The 12,634-nt window shown below is 40.5% G+C and overlaps 1 protein-coding gene across 1 annotated transcript; it reads left to right on the top strand.

Annotated features, from left to right (window-relative positions):
- The first annotated feature begins 3,978 nt into the window (after positions 1 to 3,978).
- NCU10006 (hypothetical protein) lies at positions 3,979 to 5,645 on the top strand. The gene is made up of 2 exons (XM_954359.3): positions 3,979 to 5,044; positions 5,114 to 5,645. Exons 1-2 carry the CDS (start codon positions 4,352 to 4,354, stop codon positions 5,300 to 5,302), a joined length of 882 nt encoding a protein of 293 aa, XP_959452.3. The 5' UTR covers positions 3,979 to 4,351; the 3' UTR covers positions 5,303 to 5,645.
- The last annotated feature ends 6,989 nt before the right edge of the window (positions 5,646 to 12,634 follow it).

Raw genomic sequence — 12,634 nt, 5'->3', positions numbered from 1 at the left:
GGTCAGACATTATCACAGAGAGATTGAGGGACTGCCGTATCTTGTGTTCTAGTCACTCTAGACTTCTACGCGCACTGTTTACAAAAACTACCCCAACCTACCCATATTACCATTTGGCATTGCGTCTGATTATTGCTCAGTCGCTTCTATGACCTGACGTGATCTTCATCGTCCGTTGTTGCCTTCAGTGCAAAAAGAGGAATCGACCCTTTCATTCGACCGGGCGGTGATCTTGATGAAGCGTGAGCACTGCAGAGAGTGTGAATCTGACGGAATCACACCTCCATTTTCATACCCCGAGCGCCTGATTCGAGAAGCGGACGGGAGGCGCAACGAAGCGCCATCCATGCCTGTAGGCGTGCAATAGCTGCCCACTCAGTGGCATTGCTGTATTTGCCCTACGTTGAGATCAGCCCCTTGGCTCTTGGCCTTTATGGCGCGTCTCCCACTGAGTACTTGCCTCGTGGGCAGCCTGGACTTGGGTCAAAGTCCAACGGTGACCACGCGATTCAAACCATACACAACTTGGGGAAGAAGCTGAAATGAGATTCTGCCCAGGCTCTATACCAGACTTATTCACTGAGCATTTCGTCTGCCAGGCGGGAGCGTACAATGTGGACAAAGCCTGTAGTGCCGGATAGATCAGTGTCACAAGCGCTGGTGCTTTACAATTGATCCAAGATGAGTTATGGGAAGCATGTAAAGCTGCCATTCCACGTTACTGGATGCAATCTGATCCAAATCAAGCAGAGTGTTTCCAGTCCAAGGAGCTGGGGTTTAGATTGGCAGGGGTACATCTTCCAGGATGGCAAACCGCCCAAACGGAACGTTCTGTGGACCTCCCGTGTCGAATGTCAACACCTGGAGCATGCCTCAAGTTCTTTACACGTTCTGGGACCGCGACTATAAGCTCCGCTCGCAGTAGTCTAGCAGCAAAGCGGATTCTGTCCTGGTATGCTCGGGTCCGGTTGGGCCTGGTCCGCCGGTTCGCAGTGTCCACTAGCTGGAGCCGGATGCAGTTCCTTCTTGTCACTACTCGCTGTCAACACGGGGGCTATCAGGTCTCATTCGTCTGCTGATCGTACACATATGTTGGCGAAGACATGTCAGCGCTGAGCAATAACGAACTGACATCGAACCCTGCTGCACATCATGCTTCGCTGACATCTGTTGGAGAACGCTTCAGAGTCTGTGGCAGTACTCCGTATGGCAGGGACTGCACACTGTAGCCTTGCAGAAACGGAGAGTGTGGGCTGAACGGTTTCTGGCGTGGCTTTCCCTAGCACCACCATGGCGGTTATTGGACTGATGGCCGTTGATTAGCACATTGTCGGGTTTGTCAACCGGATTTCAGCCCTGATGCATCGAAGAGGAGAGGGCAAAACGGCCCACACATTTGTTCCAGGCACAAAGCAATGTGCACCAAATTCTCCATACAACGTACATACTATGGTACACTACTAGTGTAGGGCGAGACATGGGCATGAACCGACAAGTAATCCATACCACCCTTGTTCCTCTTAGAGCTTCCCAGGTTTGGGGGGTATGCGGATACATCCCGGCGCCCTGGTGCATGGCCGGGTGGTGTTGACTCCCAGTGTGGGAGCTGGACCAAGCACCAGGATTCTGGCCTCCCTCGGTCCTCGTCGCTTGTCTTTCAACTTCAGGAAAACTGGTTGGCTATAGTTCCTTGTATTTCCTGGGGTTCACCTCGAGCACTACTTCATATGTTGAAAGCTCAGAACTGGTGAGAAGACGACGACCTGTGACGCACTTTCGCCTACACGACGACGAACCCCCTTGCGAAGCTCATACTACACCTATTACTTTCCTTTTTCCCCCAAGGGAGCGGACAACTCGATAGCCCGAAATCTTGAGCTCGGTCTCGTCATAAGAGTTTACAAAAAGGAAGTGTATGCCGGATCTGGGCTTCGTCACTGCACTTGGATTCGCGCCAAAGCTGAGTTTGGCACTGCACCCCCGGTGTAAAGGATAAGGAGGAGGTCACGATCCCATGTACCGGGTCAGATTTACGCAGTACGCGCTTGCTTGACCTGAACGCCACTCCCACTTTTCCGTATCCAGGGGCCCTCCACCCTGTAGGTACTCCGTACCAGAAAACAGTCCAGCCTGGTTCCACATCCCGACTGACTGTCTTTGCTCCTCAGATCTCTGGAGTCGCAGGAGAGGCCATCATCAACTCGGTTCAGCCAGAATATCAATAACAAAACATCTGCCCTTTCTTGTCATCAGCGTTAGCCTTTTTTTCAAGACGCCGAGAGTTTCTGTTACGGTTACTGCTGCCGTTATTCCCTCCGCTTCCTCCAAAGAAACGGCGTTAAGAAGCCTTTTCAGTCTGCCGTGGCGCCTGCCTTCTTACTGAGGTGGACTACCAACCGCACATTGTACCTCGACACATGGGAAGGGCGCTATTAGCGTTGTGGCTACTTTCGAAGTTGCCAAGTCTCCGTATTTTCAGCTGCCAGCATTTTGTCCCCTTATCAAGCTTTGTTTGGCAGTCTGCGACGAATCTCACTAGCGACTCTGAAAGCCAATAACTCCACAGTCACAAAACAATACAACAACAGCGGCATACACAACAGGTCACGCAGTGACATTGAGATCTTCTGAAGAAGACCGAGAAGAAAGTCCAATGGTGGGCGCGTTCTACACTCTTTCACACCAACCTCGGGGATCGAAGGTTGAACAAGGATTGAACTCTCACAACCCGCGCTCTTTCAGCCATCCCGCACTGGGGTAGCCAAATTCGACCATAACCCAAAAGCAAAGGAGCTGCCAAGCATAATACAAAGCGCCAGCCAGGGACGAGCTTCCAGTCGGACTACCAGGTACTACTGACCGTCCGGCAGTCGTTCGTTCAAAAAGAAACACATCTGTTCTCGGGCAAGGGGCAAGAAACGCCCGCGGCTGTTGCTTGATCCTGCCACACCTACATACCCTTGGCTAGACTTGGACAGGGTCCTTATTTGGATTCCGAGCCTCCCTACGGGGGTACATGCGTGTGTGTGTGAGTGCTAGTGCACGCGTGTATGTACACACCTTTGGGACAAGCGCACATATAGTTCAGGCGGACGCCATCGACAGATCGACACTCCACATCTGCTACATGAAACTAATCAAAGAGTGACTTTGAAGCTCTTCTACGTCCAAGTAAGCTTAAATTTGGGCTCTCGACAACCTTCGTTTTCTTGGCTGAAGCCATTACCTCTCCATCCGCCATAGACTCAGCGTTGTCGACAACCCAAGCCCGGAGGCGTCTACACCTGGCCGACATCTTATTCGCAGCCTAGGCTTCCTACAATCCCCATAGCAGAACTCCGCTTCCATCGAAAGGCAGAAGCAGAGATTACGAAAGGAATTATTCCCTCCGACAAGCCTTTGGATGTGTCTTAACCTGACGCCATCCGATAGATACCATTGTCACATCAAAGCTTCAAGGATTGCTATAACTTGGTCTATCTACTAGCAAGAAGCATACGACCAACAACAACAACGAACTTTCTGTTTTCATACGACGAGAACAATCAACTCCCGCAAACCAAGACGAACCGAAGCGCGCGTATGGGTATCATGACCGATCATCAAGCAACCCTAGCACATCCTGAGAGTTTCTCCTCCAGATCGAGAAAGGTGACCACGAGTCTACCACCTTTTACTCTCCCTGCTCTAGATATACCAAGTACGCGAAACCCCCATCGTGCTTTTCCCGTTCTGAACAGCCCGAGTGACAGTGCTTTTGAGGATCACAACCGGCGCGGTGGACTACTACTGCTCTCAAGGCAGCAGGTCTCACTTCGCCCTCCCCTTATCCCCCCCTCTTACCCATTCCATTCCTTAGCCCTCTACCATTAGTCACACTACAACCAGCACAACCTCCACCACAAACAACTGTAATCTAACAACCACCTTAGGATCAGAAATAGCAACTGAAGGCCTCAATCTATCATCGGGCATTAACAACAGCGGGTCGCAATCCTCTCAGCAGCCCGGGTCATCCATTTACTACTCAAGTCAACTCACAGGATCGTGGCCAACACCGGGAAGCTCAGCGCCGTCCGCGTACACATACTTGAGTCCAGATTCCAACCCTGGGTCGGGATCGCTCAATCAGACCTCTTATACTCACCGACCACAAGCCACCTTTGGCTCAGTTCCGTCATCTGTGACGAACTATTCAGGGGGCCGTACCACCTCTACGTCAACCAACGCGGAAACCGTACCGGTCTCATCGTCTTACCAGGAACAGCATTCGTTTCCGACATCAGTAGGATCATCGGGAGGACCTCTGGGATCATCGCACCCTTCACAAGCGTCAGGTCCTACCCACCCAATGCTGAGCTCACAGAACCCGGCGGTAACGCAACCGCCAACGGCGGGACACGGCTCTTCGTTACCCTCCCTTCATGACTTTGGCAACTTCAGGACATCTTCATCCCAGAACAGCTACTACCCATCTGCGACCCAACAATCACAAAGCTCGACCCAAAGTAGTTACTACCCATCACCATCGACACCACAACAGGGCTCATATCCTGGGTTTCAAGGGGTACCAACATCGCAGTTATCCCCGACAAGTTACTCACCTTCAACATCGCAAGGAAATGCGCCACGCGCATTGGGATCGATATCGAGCAGCGGCAGCAGCGGATCCGGGCTACAGTACGTGACGGGCAGCAGACCTCAGCAATATTCTCTCCAGTCTCAGCATCACTACTCGCTTAACGGGCATGGACACGGTCCCGTGCTGAGCAACATGCACCAGCCCGGCACACCGTTGGCCATGGTGGGTATGTCAGGCATGCATTATGGCACCCACCATCCGATGCCTCAGTACCATCGGTATGGAGCTGGCCACGACCAATTGGGACCTCGTCAAGGGGACCGACCATACAAGTGTGATCAGTGCACACAGGGCTTCAACAGGAATCATGACTTGAAGCGCCACAAGAGGATACATTTGGCTACGAAGCCATATCCTTGTGGCAACTGTGAGAAGTCTTTCTCGAGGAAGGATGCGCTGAAGGTAGGCTGCCTAATTCCCCTGCGATCAACGACGAGCGAAACGCTAACGTTCCTTTTGCGTCACGTCCAGCGTCACAGACTAGTCAAGGGTTGCGGAAAGAACGATCAGGTCAACGGAAACAACACCAAGCCGGGAACGGCGGGGGACAATAACACACGGCCACCGGGTGATTACTCGGTAGGCTCCAGGACTTCGCCCATGGAACGCATCGACGAAACTGCAAGTGATGATGCAGCAGTGGCGCGATTGGCTTCGTAAGAAAAACGACCACTTCGAACTGTGATCAGTTTTTACCTCGTGTCTGCTTTCATTTACGCCTTTTCTTCCCATATGTGCTCTTTTGCGAAACAATACTAGCGAACGAAGCGGAATTCGGATACAACGGCGGTACATTTTTTTAGTCGGATATGGCGGGGATGAATTGGGCGCTTGGACGGCTACGCTTTTTTCCACAACCTTCTTGTTTAATGGCTTTTCGTGCAGGCCTTGATTTTTCTGGAGGATTGGTTCTTCACGCATAAATAAAGAGGAGGAAATGGACTGTTGTGGTTCTACCAGAGAGATGCAAATGGACTGGCAGCTTCATCACCACATAACGGCTTCCTGAAGTCTGTTTTGCATTGCGTTATTTTGTCTTGTTCTCTTCTTTCTTTTTCTTCTTTTTTTTTTTTTTTTTTTTTCGGATTTCTTTTCTTTTCTAACGGAGTAACATGATTTTTACACCACAGTGGCTTCTCAAAGGGACATTTCTGAGGATGAGACATTGCAATGGGAGTAAAGAACGGGGAGTGGGGCCAATACGAACGGGAGGTTGCCTTGACAGCGAGTGTGTTTTTGTGTGTATCTGTATAAGTAACACCGGCCCAACTCTTTGGGGACGGTGATCAAATTTTATATACCCTACTGTTTTACACTTGACAAACCATCGGATAAATGCTCATAGAGCTAGTAGTTCGAAATTGGGCCTGCCGCGGTTACGGTTGCGGAGTGTGCGCCTTCTAAGTTAGAAAGCTGGTGGATGGATACGGCTGAGTAGGTACCTATCTAGAATACTTACCTGACATGCATGTTCCCCTGTTCAGCACTCAAAACCATGAAGAGACCACGAGTCACTAAAGTACTGCATCAACACTCAGCAACTGTCTACTATCACTCATTCTTCATTTAGGCCCTCCCTTTTCAGCGTGAGAGGAAAAAATCGAGGATTTTCTCAAAAGCTAGGTACTAACTATTTGCCCAATCGCAAAACTGCCTACCCGGAAGTAGCCGATTATGTAGCTAGTCAGTTAGCTAGCTTTACACACTAGCGTCGTCGAATAAGCTGAAACAAGCTGAAAGGACTCTTCCTTCCTTAAAGCAAAGGGAGGAAGTGTTGGCCGGCTGTGTTCTTGGCGCCCATTCACTAGCACTCCCGTCCTGGGTATTCAGGCTGCCTTGCTGTTGTTTCCTTTCTTTCCCGTTCCTTCTCCTACCAGAATCAACAACCTTTTCGTCGTCCTAGTCCGATAGGAAGAGATCAAGCAAGGGATGTTTTTTTCACTCAACGAATAGCTAGTTATTTCCGGGTATGAGAGGAAATACACGTGCTCTACCAATTCGATACCGTACACCGTTCCACGAGACAACCACGTTTCCATTTGTAGTGTAGTGCACTCATATGAAAGAAAAGAGAGTTGAAACAGATTAGAGGAGTGGAAGCTCAACATAAGTACTTGAGTCTCCATCTATATCTTGTACACGGTGGATGGTAGGTAGGTACTCGATCGATTGAGCAGGAGAGACCTGAAATCATGCACGGCTGGAGTCCTGGGGTAAGACTCCCAGTACATCAGACTGAGCTGAATAGCTGGCTAGCTAGTGAGTGACGCTCGAGAGGGCCAATACATAAGAATGATGATAATAAAGATGACAAAGCTACCTAGCATTACCCTACGGCCTGAAAACTTACTACTGCTACTATGATCGTCTATAAATTACGTTTAGTAGTGGTTCGGTTTCAGCGGCAAGTATCATAAGACTAGGTTGTCACTAGCACTTGAGCAGAGCATCTAGCGCCCGGTTGTGAGTGAGTCGAGTGAGAAGCCTGGCATACACACAGCTATGCTAGTATAAAGCCACAGCTGCACTCGCTACATAGCACACTCTTCAAAACAGCGCCTATAGACCCTACGATTGAGTTGTTGCATACTGTGCTTACTGAGATGAGCACAGTTTTCCTCCCTTGTGGCAATAGGTAGGACCTCTGTTACGGTTCGCTGGGATGCTCAGAAACTCCAAATATCCATTAATGTAATCAATAATATTAAAGTAAGAAAGCGAAATGCAGGAAGAAAGTAGGCGGCCGTTGGCCGGCCCAGACAGGGGTCCTTTTATGCAAGGTCCCTGGTCCGAGCAGGGCCTACCCTAGCTTATAGGGCGGGCGCCCCACTTCCGGGCAACCGTCTACCAATAGCAGCCAACTAGCCTATACTTCAACTATAGCACTAATTATACCCTAGCCGTAGTACTAAATATACCTAGCACCCTATTCTATTAACTAATCGTACATATCCAATAATAAATTCCGGCTTACATATAAAAAAACTACTATCCTCAACAATACCTCAATCCTTCCTTCTAATATTCCTTTGAATAGCCTTCTTACTAAAATCCTTCTTACTAACATCCTTCTTTATACAACCTCTACATCTATCCTAATATTCAATAATTAAGCGGGGAATATTCTTAAACTATTCCTCGGTTTACTACTTATTATCTTCATTACTATACCCTTTCCATTTAATCCAATACTTTATCTTTCCTCCTCTCAACTCTTTTTAATCTACCACTCTCTCCACCTCGTACCGCAATCCCAATTCTAATTCCGAATTTTCTTAAAAATCCTTAATAGGTCCCGGAAGCGGAGGAATATATCGGAAAGGGTCTTCTTCGTAGGGAATTCGTTTAAAATAAACGATTAAAATAACTAGGTAAATCCCCTTCATAGTATAAGGGAGCTCCAATTTAAATACCAACTCTCCAACCTTCTCAATAACCTTAAATAAACCAATATATTATTAGGAAAACTTTCGAAACGGGCAATTTCGTAAATAATACCCGTAGTATAATCTTAGGAAGATTTTATTACTAACTTTAATATCTATCGGTTTACGGCCGGAATTATAGAACTATTTAACTTTAGCGGCTATAAAATCTATAATAAGCCTAGCTTCGTTACGAATATAATTTTAAAGTATAAAATTATATTTTTATAAAGAAGGGTCGTTAAAGGATTCTATAGGGCTTTATTGATTTGGGGTGGCATACGAGAACATATGCGTTGATTTTCTGCAGTGATTTTTTTCAAATTTTCAGTAAGAATACTAGATTAGAAGACGCACTTTCTAGATTGAATAGATTTGAATAATTAGTATGGACGAAAGATAAAGAATAAAGGGCTAACCTAATAAAATAATAGATTGGAAGAGGTAGGAAAATAAGGATAATAAAAGGAAAAAAAGATAGAAAAGGAAGGATAAAACATTAAACTTCAAAAGAAGATAGTAGATTATTACAATATTCATTTTCATCGCTATATTAGATAATTAGTCTTTTAATTTTAATTCTTAGTAGAAAAAGAATAATTTGCTTTTAGTAATTTTTAATTATCTGCCTCTATTTACCTATTGTATTGAATAATTATTTATCCCTCTCGAGGGAATATTTACTCGTTTCTCTATTTGCCTCTAGGAAGAGGATACTAAAAGATTTAATAGCTATCCTTACTTTCTACCGAAAACTGAACATTAAGCTACATAGTAAGATACGTAACGTTAGTAAACCGTATTTAGTTTAATACCTCCTATTTCGACTTTTTGAAAAAGGTTTAAAAATTATTTATTACCTAATTCTACTTAATTAAACATCCGAGAACTACGGTCCTTATAATAACTATAGTAGTATTAGTATTATTATTATAGTTTTCTTACCATTTCAAATTAGTAATAAGGACGAAATAGGTACTAAACCCTATGCTAAACTAACTAAAATAAATATAGGAACTTTACAATTTCCTACTCTTATTGAAGTTTACCCGATAATTATTAGTAAAGCCTAATTAATTATTATAAAAAAAGTTTAAATAGCCTTATTTTAAAAAGGTATAAAGATCCTTAGTATTGGATATTTGCTATAGTCCGGGGCCTTTGATAGTATTTAATATATAATTATATTAATAACTGTACTACGATCGCTAATAATATAATTAATTAATAGTTATCCGACTACTATTCGGATATAACGTTAGAATACGGATAATAAAATAAATAATTAATAAAAAAAATATATAAACGAATATCCGAACGATAATAATTAAACGTAAATAAATACAAATAATAAATAAGCTGTTAAATAGTAGTAATTTGATTATATAACTTAATAAATAAACGAATATCTAATTAATAGTACTTAAATAAAAGTAAAAATAGAATAGATAATTAATAAGCTACTTAAATAGTAGTTTAATTAAAAAACTATCCGAGAATAATAAATAACGAAAGAATTGGCCGATAAATTAGAATAAATATTAATTTTAAACCTTTAAGGATTAATATCCTTAAATCCGTAATATATAGCCCCTACTTAAGCGTAGAAAGATTAGATAGTACTTAGACCCTTTTTCTTCGAAGGCTTATAATTAGTCCTAGAGGGAAGGGTACTAATTATTACCTCCGAATTCTTCTTTTATGTAATATACCGGCAATAATTATTAATAGATTCTAAGGATTGTAATTATTACTATCATCGCATTTTAAAAACTAAGAGGAGGTAATTAATTATTATAAATCCTTATTAGAAGGGCTTCAATAATAATATTATTAGTATAAATAGGAATTATTGCTCTTAAATACCGATAATAAAGGTAGAAAGGAAGAAAAGATGGAAAATAAGAACCGAAGAAGTTCCTTTTGCTTAAGAAAAAAAAGAGGAAAGGAATATTAAAAGAATAAGAAAAGAAGAAAACCGAATAGCAATTTCTAATTAGAGAAGGTATAAAAATACCTAACTAATAAAAAAGTAATTAAAAGGAAATTGGAAACCTTTAAATCCGAAAGAAAAAGGGGGACAAGAAGCAAATTAAATAATATATAAATAGAATAGATAATACTAATAGGATTTAAAATAATAGAAATATTTTTATAATCCTAATTTTATAGACTAATTAGGAAGTATTAAATTAACTTCCTATATTAGTACTAGAATTATTTTTATTATCCCTTCTAAATCCTACTCTTCCTTCTTCTACCTTTATATTAAAAATTACCTTTTTCCTATTTCTACAACCTAATTAATCTCCAACCCCTTCGCTAATCCTATTAAAATTCCTATTACTAATCCTTTTTAAAAACCCCTTTATAAACCCAAATAAGGATAATTACTATTAAATCCCTAATTACTATTATAATAGTAAATATAATTAGCCTACTATAGAAAACCTATTAATATATTTACCTAGCCTTATTTGTACCCTATATTTGTATATTTTATTTACCTCTTCACCTAATTTTCGAACTTAGCCTCTACCTTCTCGTATTACTCTTTTATAACCTATTTAATTGTTTTTAAGATTTTATTATACTAAATTAGAAACTAATTATTCCTAAGGCTTTAAACCTAAATAGTATCTTCCGACCTACTAAGATCCTCGTTTTATTACCCCTACTTCTACCCCTTCTAATTATTATAAATATCCTTCTTTAGAACTATTAAAACTAAATATTATAACGTCTAAATAGTCCGATTAATTGTAAGAACCTAAATATAAAGTATAATAAATATTAAGCAATAACCCCTTAAGCAACAACCCGCTTAAAGGTCTATTTAATATATACCTAGTATAAATATTAATAGGTAAGACTCTTGTAGTTTCCTTTGTAAAAGATTGTGCGTTTAAAATTAAATTTAAAAGGAAGAATATTACTATATATTTAAAGGAATTCAATAATAGGGTTTAAAGCTATTGTTTCTTTAATAAAGCTAAATTAAATACCTAGTACTAATAATATACTTTAAACGCCCGAAAGATTTATAAAGAAATAGTAAAAGACGCTACTATTAAGGGTGCCTAAATATAAAAAGAATTTTATTGTCGTTTTAAATAAAAATTCTTAGCGTTGGACCCTAATTAAATAGATAGTAAAACTACTATATTAAAAATCTTCTATAGTAGATTAATTCCTTATAATAGAGAAAAGATTATTAAAGCCGTACTTAAATATTCGGTACTTCTAACGAAGCAACTAGAAAAAGAGAAGGATTTTACTCAATCTATAATTGTACGTAACTTCTATAAGAAGCTTACTAAAAAAATTAGAAGAATAATTATAACGACTATAAGCTTAAAAGAAAAGGTCTACTAAATAACTTAGTTATAATTCTATATTAATATAACTAAGACTATTTATAAGTATTTCGATTTTAAAAATAATACTAACCCTAGTAATAAGGAGGATAATTCATTAGATAATAGCCTCGGCGGGGCTTAAATTAAAAAAAAGATATTAATAATTACTAATAAGAAAGGCAATTTAATTGGATTAGACAGCGATTCTAATTAACCTTCTTGTAAGAAAATTCCTTTAATAGCCCAAATTACTACTTCAATGCCTACTACGTCCTATTTAACCGAAAAATCAAATATTAAAAAAATAACCGAAGAACTTAATTAAATAAAGATCTTATAATCCTAGTTTAATAAAAAATTAGTAAAGAAATAGAAGGAGGAAATTTAAATTAATTACTTATTAATAATTAATTAGAATAATACTGCTAGTAACGGGGGCGGCTATATAAGTAGCTCCTTTATAAAAAGTAGAAGCGGAAGAAGAGGTAGTAAAGGAGGTAATTAGAATTATAGAGATTCTTATTAAGTCTGTTGTTACTAGTATAGTAGTAATTACTATTAGAATTAATATTAGGAAATAGTAGATGATATTTAGAAGGGCAAATTAGTAGTTTTCCGACCTCGGAATTTTATATTAGATTCGTAAATAATAATCGCTATTAAAACCAAGGAGGATTACAACGACTTTATTCCTAATAAATCCTTAACTTTAATTATTAAAAATAGGAAACTAAAATTTCTAATATAGTCCTAAATAGCAATCTATAGGACGTTTCCTAAATATAAAGCTATCTTCGACTGCTAGGAAAAGAACGTTTGGGTACTAAAAAAGAAATACTGTTTCGAACCCGAATTCTCTTTACTATTTAATAATGCCTGTAGTAAATAGTAATAACGGAGTAGTAGTTCAAATACCTTTATAAATATAATAGGTACTAATTTATTAAAGTATTATTATATAGTTAATAGATTAAACGTTACCCAAGAAGTATACCGGAGATCTCCTATTGAGTATAAAGTTGTTACAATTCGTTAAATGCTAATAGAATACTTCTAGAACCTTAATAACTATTTTACTAGTTAGTTATATATAATTAAGGAATATCTAATTCTATTGCTATTTTAAGGATAAGTATTTTAAAGTTTAAGGAATGTATTAGAAGAATCCAATATTATAATTATAGAGCCGTTACTACCTCTAATTAATA

The sequence above is a fragment of the Neurospora crassa genome, linkage group I (genome assembly GCF_000182925.2).
Source record: "Neurospora crassa OR74A linkage group I, whole genome shotgun sequence".
Classification (NCBI taxonomy): domain Eukaryota; kingdom Fungi; phylum Ascomycota; class Sordariomycetes; order Sordariales; family Sordariaceae; genus Neurospora; species Neurospora crassa.
The sequence above is the reverse complement of the archived record's forward strand: the minus strand, read 5'-3'. Positions and strand labels throughout refer to the sequence as shown.

What these genes read in the sequence shown, in the direction of transcription:
- NCU10006 (XM_954359.3), top strand. Translation starts at nt 4,352, where the DNA reads ATGCTGAGCTCACAGAACCCGGCGGTAACGCAACCGCCAACGGCGGGA. An exon ending in CGAGGAAGGATGCGCTGAAG is followed by an intron (nt 5,045 to 5,113) that starts GTAGGCTGCCTA and finishes CGTCACGTCCAG; the next exon opens with CGTCACAGACTAGTCAAGGG.